This window comes from Larus michahellis, chromosome 2 (assembly GCF_964199755.1).
Source record: "Larus michahellis chromosome 2, bLarMic1.1, whole genome shotgun sequence".
NCBI lineage: Eukaryota > Metazoa > Chordata > Aves > Charadriiformes > Laridae > Larus > Larus michahellis.
Window position 1 is genome coordinate 53,219,046 of NC_133897.1, and position 15,899 is coordinate 53,234,944.

General features: G+C 41.7%; 1 protein-coding gene and 1 long non-coding RNA gene across 2 annotated transcripts in view; one reads left to right on the forward strand and one right to left on the reverse strand.

Moving 5' to 3' along the window:
• The first annotated feature begins 2,228 nt into the window (after nt 1-2,228).
• The window catches only part of MATCAP2 (microtubule associated tyrosine carboxypeptidase 2), a 35,308-nt gene continuing 21,637 nt past the window's right edge, over nt 2,229-15,899 (forward strand). The window contains exons 1-2 of the mRNA XM_074575445.1: nt 2,229-2,493; nt 11,870-12,552. Coding sequence (XP_074431546.1) covers nt 2,469-2,493; nt 11,870-12,552 — 708 coding nt within the window. The 5' untranslated portion in view covers nt 2,229-2,468. The remainder of the gene's footprint in view (nt 2,494-11,869; nt 12,553-15,899) is intronic.
• Nucleotides 8,296-14,681, reverse strand: LOC141739021 (uncharacterized). Its single transcript, XR_012585557.1, has 3 exons — nt 14,637-14,681; nt 11,972-12,027; nt 8,296-8,423 (listed from the first exon to the last, which is right to left on the reverse strand). It is a non-coding gene; the product is annotated as an uncharacterized LOC141739021 (long non-coding RNA).

Sequence of the window (15,899 nt, forward strand, 5' to 3'; positions counted from 1 at the left end):
GAACATGGAGAGAAGGCATCCACCAGAGGGAGGAAGGAGGGGGGACAGATGTGTAAAATAAACATCAAAAGCTGGAGTTACTGATTTCATTGCTATGGCTTCCAGGCATATATGAAGTATCATCCTGAAGAAGATAATTTAGGGTCTACATAGCAAAACCATTGGGGGTTATGGTAAAATGGTACACTGACTTTACAACGTAGCAACCCTCTATCATTTCTTCATCTGCTGCGCTGATTATTTGCAATGCTTGCACTGATTCACTGTTTTGGGATTTTTTTCTGTAGTTACCATGCATCACAAGCAAATTCTAACCCATTAGTCATAGCTTTGTCTCTCTAAATTTAAAAGTGTTTATTCAGTTCCTGCTATTTGAAATTTGGAGACAAGCCTGCGGGTTCTAGATACAACAGTGTTAGCAAAGTACTTTAGAGGGTATTTTAGGTTAAACTTAGACATGTTGACAGAGCATATATCTTCTCTGTTCCTCAAAGAATTCAAGTTAAAAGGGACATCAAATTTGTCAGCTAGGTAGAAGTGTGTTTCAGCACTAGCTCTTCATTAGCAGACTGAGAAAAATGACACCTCAGTCTTTTCATAGCTGGTCTTAAAAGTGCCTGTCTCTGACTGTTTGTGAGACAGTAGTAAATAAAACGAAAATATGTGCTTTAAACTCTTTTTTAAAAAAATAATAATTATTGCCTGTGAAGAGTGATATGAAAGCAGACGGAACTATCTGATCAGTGTCTGCTCAGCCGCGTGATTGCATACATGCAAGTGTCTACAAGAAGGATTAATGAAGTTCAGTAAAACTTTTCCAGGTAGGACATGGAAAGGCGTTCTCAGAAACATCAATGAGGTGTGACCTGTGGACTTCCCATCCCTGCTTATGCGATGATACAAACAGATCTCATACCTTATAGGAAGATGTTATGGAGAGAATCAATGTGTACAGTGCATTGCAAGCATGAATTTATTGATGGGAGGGAACGTGGCACACATTTAAGCTATTCAACCAAAGCAGCACACAACTTCCCAGCTCTCCTCTCCCTGGCAGATGACTACATTTGCATAGAATCGTTCTGGTTGGAAGAGACCTTTAAGATCAAGTGCAACCATTAACGTAGCACTGCCAAGTTACCGCTAAACCATGATCTTAAGCACCACATCCACAGGTCTTTGAAATACCTCCAGGGATGGTGGTTCAACCACTTCCCTAGGCAGCCTGTTCTAATGTCTGATAACCCTTTCGGCGAAGAAGTTTTTCCTAATATCCATCCTAAATCTCCCCTGGCACACCTTGAGGCCATTTCCTCTCGTCCTATCACCTGTTACTTGGGAGAAGAGACCAACCCCCACCTCACTACAACCTCCTTAATGTATGTTGAGCACTATTGTGCTGTTAAGTCACTTTCAATTAAATTACTTTCTCCCTTAAGCATTGACCATTTAGAAAAGTAAATGCACTAACATACTAAAATGCATTCTTGTGTAATCTGACTTCAGTAACGCCCTTACCTCTGCACGAAGAGTAGAAAATCTTCCTGTACCATGCCTACGTTAATTGGTTACACAACTGTAATCGCAACGGTAGAGTAACTTGTTCCTATTTGATATTCAATAGGCATTTTAAATCATGCAGATTACATTTCAAGGAGTCAAAGGTTTCACAAGCAAAGCAACAGATTGCACAACAAGTAAAGCAAGAAAAGGGTGCAATATAAAGTCTCTCTTCTGCTTTAAATTCTATGTATTGCTTATGAATCAAAATTCTCGGTTACTAAAACCAAGTTATTGCCCCAAACCATTGCTCTGATGCAATTCCTCTTTAGCAAGAGGCGATGGCCCCTTGTCGTGCTCTCCCAGGGTGGCACATACCCTGCTGAGCACCCTTGTCCCACCAGTCCTTTCTCTGCCAGCCTCAGGCCCAGCTGATCATTATCAATCATACCAATTATTATCAACTACAGCAATGATGACAGTCGATTATTATCAACCTACTGCCGCGCAGTCACTGGATTCAATGCAAGTGATGCCTGCTAGACGCTGGAAACCCCTCAATGCTGCTGGCACCTCCCGCCAAGCCGTGCCGGTGTGATGAAGCTTTTGGGTGCCCGCCCCGCCGGCGGCCATCCCGGGACACCGGCGGGGCCGCCCCGCCCCCTGTACTACAACTCCCAGGATGCACTTTCCCCCGCGCCTTGGCCGGGCCAGCGCTCGGGCGCCGCAGGGCATGCCGGGACATGTAGTCCGCAGGGCCGGCCGGGCGCTGCACTCCTGCCGGCCGGGCTCCCTCGGCCGCGGCGGGGCCGGGCCGGCTCCGGTGAGGCGTCGAGGCCGGCGTCGGTCGCTGCCTCCTTCCCCGCCTCCCCTCAGGGCTCCCCGCCCAGGAGGCGGGAGCCCGCCGCCCGCCTCAGCCCAGCCCGCCGCGGAGGGGCGAAGCCAGCGACGCCGCCCGGCGGAGCACCATGCTGGAGTCCATCCGTGTCACCGGTGAGTACCGCTCCCGGGGCGGCGGCCTGAGGTGGTAGCGGCGAGGCGAGGGGCCTGGGGCGGCGGCGGCGGGAGGGCACAGCGGGGCCGCTTTCCCCGCCGCCCTCCACAGCGCCTGCGGGACCCCGCGGCCGGCGCCCACGGCTGCTCCCGGCGGGGAAGAAAAATCACGCGAGGAGGAGCCGGGGGGTTTCGGTGAGCCTGCTGCTCCGCGGGGGCGGGGGGAAGGCGCTTCGCTCGAGGAGGGGCGGCGAAGCGGGAGTCCCCTCGGGGGGCGCGGGCCGTGTCCCCTTCCAGCGACAGCGGGGAGGTGGCACCTGCCCACCCTTCGGCACGGCGAGGGACAGGGCATGCGAACAAACACGCTAATAAAAAATATTACTGATTACCTCTATGTCTTTCACTCTTCGGGCTCTCCTCTATGCTGTATTGTCAGAGAACTTTACGAATCTTTATAATATGTATATATAAAAACCCCTATACTATGACTATATAACCATAACATGGAATGGTTTTGTGTGGTCTCAAAAAGTTTTACCTTCAGTTCTGCATATATGTGATACGCAGGAAAATCTGCAGAACAGTTGCTGCCGCAAAACAAATTTTTTCACTCGGATGTTTTCCTTGTTTAAATTCGACATTTCGTGTGTCATTTCTTCAGGTGCTTCAAGCCAAACCTATCTAGAAGAGATCTGGATGAGGTATCTTAGTGATCCCTCATACAATACTGCTACAATCATAATTAAGATTTCTTACAGCAACACTTTCTCTGTGTAGTGTATATGCCATTCCATCTGTGTGTGGACATAAACTGAAAGAGGGGAGATTTAGATTAGATATTAGGAAGAAATTTTTCACTATGAGGGTGACAAGACACTAGAACAGGTTGCCCAGGGAAGTTGTGGATGCCCCATCCCTGGTAGTGTTCAAGACCAGGCTGGATGGGGCTTTGGGCAGCCTGGTCTAGTGGGAGGTGTCCCTGCCCATGGCAGGGGGTTGGAACTAGGTGATCTTTAAGGTCTCTTCCAACCCAAACCATTCTGTGATTCTATATGAGTAGGGTGTTACTTCTGGTAACGGGTATGGAAATAAAGTTCACGGAACTAGACAGAGCATCCCTAGGTATGTAGAAGAGGAACTGTCATGTTAAAGGATTAAGATTTCTTAAGAGGAAAGATAATTATTTTGGGTCCATGCCCCTCAGGCAAGTATTCCTGAGCACATCTGTGCTGCAGTAGAGCGAGCTAGAGATCTGCTTGGATGGAAGTCTCATCCTGTGCAGGTCTGTCTATAAATCAGTAATCAGTTGTGCGATTATAGCCTGACTCTATTAAATCAATGGGAGTTTGTTGCTTGATTTCATTAGGGCCAAGTCTTCACTTTTACTGATTATTACTGTGCCCATATAATTTAATTTGAAGAGCCTAAATTTGGAGTCAGTTACATAATATCATATTTCAGTGTAGAAACATGCATGCAAGAAACTGCTTGCAAGTCAGTTCATACTTTTTTTTTTTTTTAGGTAGAAAGAGTACATCTTAAGTATCATTGCAATTTTAAAGAAGAAAAATCAAACTGCACAGTCTAAAGTCATGCCAATGAATCCTGTAAAGGCTGGATATATGGGAGCATTATTTACAAACACTGGCAGTTAATGAATCAGACATACAGGTCGGCTCTTGGTTTTGGAGCTCAGAATTAGAGTTGAATAACAGATACACTGTTAGAGAAGGAAAGAAAATGTGTGGATATTTTGGAAAAAAAAAAAAATTTCTTATGTTACATGTCAAAGTTCCCAACATTGTATGAGCTCTAATTAATAACTAACTTACTGTGAAAATAAAAAATAGCTCAGTGCCGGTCTTTTTACAGGAGCACGCTGACTAATTCTACAGCAAATACATTTTCAGTCATTATAGACAGGGCTTCTAGCGCTGTCTAGTTCAAGTTGCCTGAACGCTGTCTGTTCAGAACTTGAGTGTTTGTAAAAATTAAAGGTGTTTATAGTGGTGAAAAAAATATACTACAGGATTATGCTCAGCTTCTGTTACTCCACAAACATAAGCCTGTAGTATTTGAAAGGCAGTGGAACGTTATAGATTCATATATAACACTCTCCATTGCCCACTTGTTGTGGAATATTCTTTCTACAGCCCTTTCAGAAGGCTAGAGCCTATAAACTACAAATAGTTATTAATCTACTCCTATTACCCAATTGTGGAAGGTAAGAGTTTTCTTTGTAATATAATTGTACGTTTGCAAAATATGTCAAAGGAAGGCTCTTACTTATCACAGCCATATATTTTCTTCTCATCTTTCACTTTCAAACACCACTATTTTCTTATTACTTGTAGACAGATCACATACATTCTTTGCACTTCTATACATTTGAAAATTCAAGTCAAGCTGTTTGTTTCTGATTTTGAACAAAAAGAAATTCAGGTGTGTTCTAAAACGGTAATGCTGAACTGAAAACCAAAAGCAGCGGCTCAGATGATTACATTTCTAGGATAAGAGGAACTGCTCCAAGAACATCTTTGCTAAGCACCTTAAGAATCATGCCTGCAGTTCGGAAAGGATTTGTCCATTACACATATATAACCTGAGTGACAGCTGCTCAAAAACCACAGGAGCTCTCTACTTTTTTTAGAACAAGGCTAGCTGGGCAGAGAGGGATCTGTAGCCACAAATATCTATCACTATTAGCCTCTTTCCACCTACGGAACAGGTATTTAAGAAGCTGCTTGGATAGCAGCTACCCAGTAGCCTAGAGAAAGGTTTTTCTACAACACTCTCCAAAGTCTGAAAAAATTCTTACATTGGGCTTTTACTACACATATTATTAATATAATAAAAAATTTTCTCAACACATCAATTTCTAAAGGATGGAAACCAATAGCGTAACCTACTCCCTGAATTTAACATAAAATGTAATATTTTTTCCAACGAATAGCCTCTGAGAAGATTAGGCAATGCCTGCGAGGCTACAAGATTCAAAGCTAGCAGCTGGGGTGCAACTTACACGCAGAAAGTATTTCATTAGTGCAGAATTATAATGAGATTCATGGTTCCCACACATCCTCTGTTAACAGTCCTGGGGTACATCCCTTCTCCAGTACTGATGTGACACTCCTGGGAATAGCTGCATGCATATCATAGAATCATAGAATTGTTGAGGTTGGAAGGGACCTTTAAGATCATCGAGTCCAACCTTTAGCCTACCCTGACAAGAGCCACTTCTAAACCATGTCCCTCAGTGCCCCATCTACCCTTTTTTTAAATACCTCCAGAGATGGTGAATCCACCACCTCCCTGGGCAACCTATTCCAATGTTTAATAACCCTTTCAGTGAAAAAATGTCTCCTAATATCTAATCTAAACCTCCCCTGACATAACTTGAACCCATTTCCCCTTGTCCTATCACTTGTCACCAGGGAGAAGAGGTCAGCCCCCATCTCTCTACAACCTCCTTTCAGGTAGTTGTAGAGGGTGATAAGGTCTCCCCTCAGCCTCCTCTTCTCCAGGCTAAACAACCCCAGCTCCCTCAGTCGTTCTTCATAAGGTTTGTCCTCCAGGCCCCTCACCAGCTTTGTAGCCCTTCTCTGGACACGCTCCAACACCTCAATGTCCCTCTTGTAGTGAGGGGCCCAAAACTGAACGCAGTACTCGAGGTGGGGCCTCACCAGTGCCGAGTACAGGGGGATGATCACTTCCCTAGTCCGGCTCACCACACTATTCCTGATACAGGCTAGGATGCTGTTGGCCTTCTTGGCCACCTGGGCACACTGCTGGCTCATATTCAGCCGGCTGTCAACCAACACTCCCAAGTCCTTTTCTGTCGAGCTGCTTTCAAGCCATTCTGCCCCAATCCTGTAGCACTGCATGGGGTTGTTGTGACCCAAGTGCAGGACCCGGCACTTGGCCTTGTTGAACCTCATACCATTGGTCACAGCCCATCGGTCCAGCCTGTCCAGATCCCTCTGCAGAGCCAACCTACCCTCAAGCAGATCAACACGCCCGCCCAGTTTAGTGTCATCTGCGAACTTACTGAGGGTGCATTCAATCCCTTCATCCAGATCATTGATAAAGATATTAAAGAGAACCGGCCCCAGCACCGAACCCTGGGGGACACCACTTGTGACCGGACACCAACTGGATTTAACTCCATTTACCACCACTCTCTGGGCACGGCCATCCAGCCAGTTTTTTACCCAGCGAAGAGTACACCTGTCCAGGCCATGAGCAGCCAGTTTCTCCAGGAGAGTGCTGTGGGAAACAGTGTCAAAAGCTTTGCAAAAATCCAAGTAGATAACATCCACAGCTTTTCCCTCATCCACTAAGTGGGTCACCTTATCATAGAAGGATATTAGGTTTGATAGGCATGATCTGCCCTTCACAAACCCATGCTGACTGGGCCTGATCACCCTGTTCTCCTGCATGTGCCGTGTAATGGCACTGAGGAGGATCTGTTCCATGACCTTCCCAGGCACCGAGGTCAGACTGACTGGCCTGTAGTTCCCCGGATCCTCCTTCCGGCCCTTCTTGTGGATGGGTGTCACATTTGCTAACCTCCAGTCAGCTGGGACCTCCCCAGTTGTCCAGGACTGCTCATAAATGATACCAAGTGGCCTGGCGAGCACCTCCGCCAGCTCTTTCAATACCCTTGGGTGGATCCCATCCGGCCCCATAGATTTGTGCACCTCCAGGTGCTGAAGCAGGTCCCTCACCATTTCCCTTTGGATTAGAGGGGCTTCATTCTGCTCCCCATCCCTGTCTTCTAGTTCAGGGGTCTGGGTGCTCAGGGAACAACTGGTCCTACTGCTGAAGACTGAGGCAAAGACTGCATTAAGTACCTCAGCCTTTTCCTCATCCTTGGTCACTATGTTGCCGGCCCCATCTACTAGAGGACAGAGATAATCCTTAGTCCTCTTCCTATTGCTAATATATTTATAGAAGCTTTTTTTGTTGTCCTTGACAACAGAAGCCAGGTTTAGCTCCAGCTGGGCTTTGGCCCTCCTGATTTTTTCCCTACATAGCTTAACTACCTCTTTGTAGTCGTCTTGAGTGGCCTGCCCTTCCTTCCAGAGGCCATAGATCCTCTTTTTTTCCCGAAGTTGCAACACTAGATGAAGTTACACAGGAGTAAAACTCCCCTGTTGACAAAAATCAAGCCTGTGTTATTTTGTGGCGTTCTGTGACATGTTCTACATTTGTACCTGCAGGAGGGAGTAAGTCCAGTACAGAATTCCAGCAGGTATCTTAAAAACAACGGGATTTTGGCTAGTGCATGACCCCCTTTCCCCCTCTCATGTGAAATCCTTTAGGCAGACAGAGCAGCTGCCTTTTTCTGTCTGTCCTGCTAACCCACCTTATGGGGTAGCAGAAACCAAACACAGGTGCTCCAAAGAAGGGCAAGAGGTCTACTCTGGCACAAGACAGACCAAGTTTCCACTGAAACAGGAGGGTTTTCTATCCTTTGGTACCCCCAATGATGCCAAAATGGGGAGAGGCAGCTCTTCTGCCCCCTCCTCCTTGCTTCTTTCTACATCATCACCTTCCACTCCAAACCTGGCAGATTGTTTCATTTAGTAATTCACCAGCGTCTCTACAACCCATGTTTTTATCACTATGTTCTTTCAGAGAGGAGAAAAAAAAATAAATAAATGGAAGTAAACACAGTGGGAAGTCTTGCTGGGAGAGACTACGCTAGGTTTTTTGTGTGTGTTTTTTTGTTTTGGGTTTTTTTTTTTTTTTGGTTTTTTTGTTGTTTTTTTTTTTTTTTTAAATTGTCGAAGGACTTGGGGCTTTGTGACTGAGCATTTGGAAGCGAGAGCAATGAAGATGCTCTGTACGTAAATTACATGTTTTTAGGGAGGTTCCCAAAGGTAACTGGAGGCTTGGGCATGTGTTCTTTGACAGTTTTCTGTCTGCTGCAAAAAAAAAAAAAAAAAAAAAAAATCAAAATATGCAAAGTTAGGAAATTAAAATTTGTAATTCTCAGAACACATGTAAGGTGAATGAGATACAAAAGATAAAACCTATGTGATATGTAGTATGATATGCAGGGTACACTTATGCCCTAGTACGGTAATTTTTAATTTGCCTTTTTCAGACCTTTTAGAATTAATCTGTTGACATCTGCCCTAGGGTATCCAGAGTTTAAAAGCTGGGAATCATTGCTAGCCAATCTCTGTAATTAATGTGGGTTGATAATCCATTCTCTGACTGGCTACTTTATGGCAATATGGTATCGAAATATATCGAAAACATAGCAAAATGTTTTTGAAACACTGAAACACATTTTCAGAATGCAGGCTGAGCGATGAACTAGTTTTATATTCAGAATACTAAACCACTGTTGCAATCACCAGACATTGCTAACCCTTGGAAAATCTTGGATACAGTTTAGTAAGTTGAGTTTCCTAGAAGGCAGTGCATTTTTATTTTGATTGATGCTGTCTGATTTACAGATGTAAGGGAGTTTAAAATGATAACTATTACAGATTTAAAAAATGTACTGGAGAAAGAACTTTAAAATTTGGTGTTTTGCAACATGATTTTGATGTTGTCTCAAACATTTTCTTGTTTATTTCATAAAACAACAATGTTCACAAGACCAATCAAAATATTTAGAAAGGCAGTTAAATGACTTCTGTGAAAACTACACTATCATCTAATATAATCTTTCAAATCTGCTGGATTATTTGTTGATTCTAGGTTTCCAGCACAAATATGCATCAAACAGCATCCTTCCTCAGTCAGAAGAAAATTAAGGACACCCACACTTAATTTGGCAGCTGAAAAAAATCACTTCGCTATGAGATTGCACATATAAAGTAACTACAGTTGTGGGGACAACTATTTTTGATATCAACCATGTGCATGTGAAACCTGCCAGTGCATGTTCAGCACTCAGTCACCATTTGTGACTCTCTTGCAGGAGAATTCTGACTTGTGATGTTCAGACATTATCTAGATATAAATGCATTGATTACTGGCCAGCTACACTACTTAGGCTCTGAAAGCTCACTGTCATGAGTTTTTTTGGTATTGGATTGATACAAGAGCTTGGGAGGATTTTTTTAAGGTCATTTTGAATTATTTCTTTGAATTCTGTTTCTGGTTTTGGTGGTTTTTTTGTTTTTCTTTTCTATTTATCAATTCTGAGATGCACATGTGGTATTAACTCAAAGTATTCCCTGCGTAGTAGCAATTTAAGCCTTCTCTTCTCTTTGTGGCTTTTGAGAATTGATTAGTAGAGAAGGTGAAGCATTACCACCGCTAGCATTACATTATTATCTCTTGTCTGCATTTTAAGTAGCAGCTCTTGAATTTCCAACTTTAATTTTGTCTACACAAGCAAAGTCACATGCTCAGAAATGTAATATTTCTGTGTTCAGACATTCTGGAAACCTCACTTTTCATTTATCCTTCTTAAAAGTAAGGATTCTCGTACTGTAATACTTGGTACAGGCTTGAAGTCCATCTTAAATACTTGCCAGAAAATATGTTCGAGGTGTCGTCTTACTCTGTTGCCCAAATGCCTCTTTTTATAGCAGTTGTTTGTAGATAGGTGTACACATAAATGAATGCCCACTGCACGGTATCCTGGCTGAATATTTGATGTTGTTTGCCTTGCGATGGGAACTGTGGTTCCCCACCACTACAGCTCAAGACAGAACGTGAAAAAGAATGCCAAGGAGGGCATTGCTGCACCAAGCACGGAAAGAGGATTCACAAACGTACTGTGAAACAGAAGCTGAGCGCGCATAAGATACACACGTTTTAGTGGAGGAGAATAATCTCATGCTTCTACCTGTCTCTTTCCCGTGGAGGGAACACCCAGGCTGCAGATTTCCCATCGTACATTCACGCAAATGGGACCTCTGTCTTTTTGCTTTTTAGAACAGCCTCTTCATGAGAGTCAAGGAACACAGATTGACAGAGGTCCAACAGCATGAAATATATTGTCACGGTGCTTATGTTGGGAGGAAAACCTAATTTTACTGTGAAAATTAAGTTGAAATCAAACAACTATCGATTTTTTTCCCCTTGGAGGCATTTAATGATCTCTTGCTAATGTTCCATTCAGAGTATAATTACTGTATGTAAAGTAATTACAGCTCAGCTATGTATAACTGTGGGCTGAAGCTCAAATCCCTTTTGCAGGCTTTAATCAAGCTCCAGCCATATCTCCTGTTCTGTGAATCCTTTCATTTTAGTTGCAAAAGGAGGAAGCATTTCTCTGTGGCAAGATTGATTTGTGCCCTTCCTCTCAGCTCACCTGATGTTCCAGGATGAGCTGGTTGGTGAGAGAAGGGGATGGTTAGAACCAGTGAAGAGAGGCCACTTCTCTATAACAAGCCAGCACAAATGTTAAAAACAGTTTTAATCCTCAATGGCTTTTCCATGTGGCTACTCTGCATCAGGGACCTGTCTCCCCTGAAGGCTATGCCAGGAGTCAGAGCAAGAAAGGAAGGAACCTTATTCGCTAAAGGAACCTTATTCGCTAAAGGAACCTTATTCGCTAAAGGAACCTTATTCGCTTCTTGCATTCACTTTAGTTTACAATGTTCCTTCTCAAGTGTTTTCTTAAACCCAGCTGTTATTGTAGAACAACTTTGAGTAGATGAAATGATAGCGGGATCTTAAGGATTCATAGAGGTGTGTTTGTAACTAGCTGATCTCTCTTCTCTCTCCTCTTTAAATATAGCTTACTGTCTGTATTAAGAAGGAATATGTGAAACTGAAGTCTTTTAACCGTATGTTACTATTCATATGGTGTTTTAAATTGTTGACGGTGGCCGGCCCATTCCAATGTTCTCATCCTTTCCAAGAGTAAGTCCTGTGAATCAGGTTTTGCAGATGAGACCACACCAGACTGTTTAAATCACAGCACAGATCCCTGTGGGACTTCACTGTAAATACTGCTTATATACTTCTATACAGTTTCCTAATTTTTAAGTTACGCTTTATCCATACAGAAATCCTTCCTTGCATGTTAAAGATCAATCAGATTTTGCTCAAAAATAAAAATCTGTTAGTGTAACAGTAAACATTCATGGAGTCCTGCATAGAGTCTTGTTTTAAACAAATTAGTTTGTAGCTGAAAACAGTGCACTTGTGCATGGAGATGCAAGCATAAAATACTTGCTTAACTAGATCTTACAAGTCACAGTCTAATTGTTCAAAAGCGATGTACAAACACAATTTCCGGCTGCGTCCAGAAGTCAAGATTAACTTGATGTGACTGCAATTAAGACAAATTCTGTGTTTCATTTATTAGTTTTGAGTCCTTAAGATTAGTATTGCTGTGTGAAACAATCAAATTTGTCCTCATCTTTTTTTTTTTTTTCCCCCCTCTCTTTCAATGCAGAAAAACTTCACTGGCCTAAGACAGAGCTTTCTAAGAAATCAATCCTGAGTCCAGAAGAACATAAGCTGAACATTAATAATGAAAACAGCCTCCAGCACCCACCTTCCGGGATCCTTAAGGACATTTTCACAACAGGAACCAGTAGCTACAATGTCCTTCTGCAGAGCAAAGAGGAGAAAAAACACCACTCTCAAAAGCAGCCATCTGCCCACCACAAGAAACACAGAAAAACTACAAAGGGTTCTACCACCTCGCGAAGCAGCGAGCACTGCAAAATCAAAGTCCCGCTCCCCTTGCTGAGCGGCGGGTGGTACTGCACAAACAGACAGTCCCCCATCATCGTCACCAGCCCGGTGTCTACTGGCATGAAGTTTACAAACAGTATGTCAGTTGCAGAGAGCAGCGTAGGACTGCCATCTCGACCCAAAAGTCGAACTAAGCGGCATTTTAATCTGACAAAGCCAAAGCAATCCCAGACCTCAAAAAGCCATGGAAAAGAAGGTGATGTCTCTGGCCGAAAACTCTGTTTACTGACTGCAATCAAGCCTTCCAATGTGGAGAAAGAGAAGATGAAATTCTTCAATTCAGATTTCACATACAATCCTCAATTTGAATACGAAAACCCTGCTCTGCCGAATGTGTTAGCTAAGCACAGCCATGCATCTGACAGATTTCTTAAGCAGGTAGTTACATTTTTTCCCTCCTTTTCCACTGATTCGTTTTTCCTACACCTATTAAGGCAGTATTTGGGTTTGCTCCTAGCAAGTTTTTTCTCCTTATCATGCTTCCCTACTGTTTGAAAAGTGCATCAAAGATCAGAATACAACAGTAAAACTGAAAGAAAATCTTTTTTTTAATTAAAAAAATGAAAGCCTGCCTAATATTTACAGGATTCTATGGGATAAAAGCACAGTTCCTTATAGCTGGGTTTACGTGAAAAATAATTTAAGGCAAGAAAGCTTTTTAGGCAATGAAGCAGAGTCCAATACAGGAAAAATTCAATGCCTAAATAGGCTTTAATAAACGGATGGAAAAAAACAGTGTAGAAATCCCACCAATCCTCTTGGTGACACAGGGACTGGGAGGAGATAGCAATTATTCGAGGTCATGGTTATTGGATAAGCATATGTTGATGTTCCTTATTTTAATCAACTTTGCAAGGATATTTGCATATACATTAGGCTCAATCAAGCAGCAGACAAACTCCATTCCAGAGAGGGGTAAAATTTAAAAAGACAGGCCTGCTCCCCTGCACCGTACCGCCTGCCCCCTCCCCTGCCTTTTTTATTTTTATTTTTTTTTTCATAATATGCAGCCACACTGGTAACATAGCTGCAGGCATTCCCATTCTGTGTAACTACCCTGGCTTCCTACCTGTCTTTGAGTTACAAAAAAACCCCAAAACCAACAAGAACAATAAAAACCTTGCTTTCAACTGGGACCTAAGTGGCAGAAGCCACTGCTTATCTACATAATAACAGAACTAGTCCTCTTCCCACTTTTGCTGTTTTAAAATAGTTTAGAAATATCTTATTTAAGTCTGACAAGCTTTTCTAAATAGAGCATCTCATGTTTCAACTGATACTTAACTTGGGAAGAGATTCTGCTGTTCTATGAGTTTCACTTTTGTGATATGAATATTTCACTTAAAAACCCCCAAAAATTCCTAGTGAAAAAGATACATGAATTAAAGTACCATGGATTCTAATAACTGACCCTTGGCTTGTGCAGGGTCTGACTCCACACCCCTGCAAAAGAACGCACATAGATTTTACTACCCATTAAATCATTGTATTGTAAGGCTTGGTCTGCATTTTCATATTAAAAATATCTATATATTTTAAAAACTCAGTAGCTCGATTTTCATTAGGAGTTTATTTCCGTATGAGAACAGCTGTTCTGTTTTTAAAATCAGCTTCCATACTTCTAAACAACCAACTAAATCAGACTGACACCAAAGAAAACTACTCCTTGACTGGAGCTCTTCAGCAAGTTTTCCTTTTATTTTCTTGTAGCAATATTAGCAACATTAATCATAGATTACAGGAAATCAACAATAACTAATTTGCCAAACTGAATTCAGTACAAATTATTCCTTTCCGTATGAGGTAGCAGAGCCTTAAAAAATATTTGATGCCTGATGATTTTACAAAGCAGACTTGTCATCTATTTACCCTTCTTTTAATAAGAAAACCCACACCTAAATAACAAATGATTCCTCAATATTATTCCGATTTGTAACTCTACCTTTTTTCATTTACATAGGAAGCATGGGAAAATAAAGGCTTTATAAAAAGCAGTGAAGGATTTAATATTCAATGAAGTATGATGTTTCTGATACTTACCAAGGAGGATATAAATTGTTTCATAAGATTTATTTTAAGTTACAGAAATTCTTAGCAAGAAAAGCATTTCTTCAAAATTCAGCTCTTAAAAACACTGAACAACGATATCTTGCACTTCGCATAAATGACCAAAAAAGCAGCTTTGACACAACTCCAAGCCCAGCAGGTGGCACTCTCTCTTTTTTATCTACAACTAGCTTTAGGAATTTTCATCTCTACACAAATTTGAATTTCATTTCATGCAAATTTACTATCCAGAAAAAGCAGCATTAATCAAACTTTCAATCAGCAAATATTCTATGAGCACTTACTTTTTTTTTTTTCCCCAATGAAGATTTTACTTGTCAGAAGAAACACGTAGGTATCTTATAGGAAGTGTTAAATTTAGGAAAGATGATTTCAGTTGCAAAAAAAGTACTCACAGTGTCAAGATTCAGGTCTGCAGTAAAAACACAACTGAGTGTAGTCATCCTTTTTCCTGCAACAAGGATAAATTCAAATTATTATTTTTTTTGAAACATTTCTGGCTTTCATTTGTTGTACTTATTTTAGGAAGCTTTCTGTGAACAGAAATGGAATTATTCCTATTTTATTCTATAAAATGTGCTTACAGCAACTTACACTTGCTGGGTCTTCTATGACCAACATCTCTGTAAAAACAGCTTTTTACTGACAGAACTCACTAATTTTATAGGGGGCTTTTAGGATACTTCAGTGAAATGAGCTCAAAACCTGACATTTCAGGATTTTAGAGAGTTCTTAATAATTTCAAAAATGTTTTTACCCACAGCTGTGCATAACCTGGTAGACCATTACAACAGATTGTGTTTTCTTTTTGCCCTTTCTGCTTTTGTGCACGTCTGTGGAATTGGTTAATACAGCATTACTGCAACACATCTGGGACAAATCACACCCTGTCATTTTGATATTATTTTTTTTTTTAAAGGCAAAGAACACTACGGATTTGCAAACTATTAACACAGCAACGCTGCAGTGGGGAATGCACAGGTTCAGGAGCACCCACTTCATGCCCAGGCCTCTGGTGGGGCGTGATTTTAAACCTTGGGCACAGCCCAACACTTTTATCAATTGACTTTTGACAGACTTAGAGTCAACATTTTTGAATTACTAATACATTTGAAAACAATATTTTTAATGTCTCTTTCCTCATACTTTGCTCTTTGTTTCCTCTCTACTTTATCTTGTTTCCTTCATAATAAGGTTCTTTCATGACTCACACAATACATGCTTTTAGGGAAGAGAGCTTGAGAATAAAAAATAGCATGCAGACTTGCAGCTTTTCACATTGATTGACATGTCTAATATTACAGAAATTAATTGTCTTATTGCTGTGTTTCAAGGTCAGTGCAGCAACTGTGTGCTTTAAGTGCTATGAAAGTTTTCTTATTAGCACTCCTTCTGGCCCAGCCTGCTTGTCCTTCATTGTTAAGTTTTCTTAACACTTAAAGTGTTTGTTATTCTTGCACAGATGCTAGAGGTGGCAATACTTCGCTAGTAGCAATTGTCCCCAGTGTTGCAGAGCAGATCACTTAACAGTTGCAATTTGCTGAACTAAAATCAGCAAGGAAGTTGCAACTTCAAGTAGCCTGTATGTTAACACCTATTTCTTTGAATTGTACATGAAGACAGGAAATCTATTTTAGATACATGTATTTTTAAAAAAA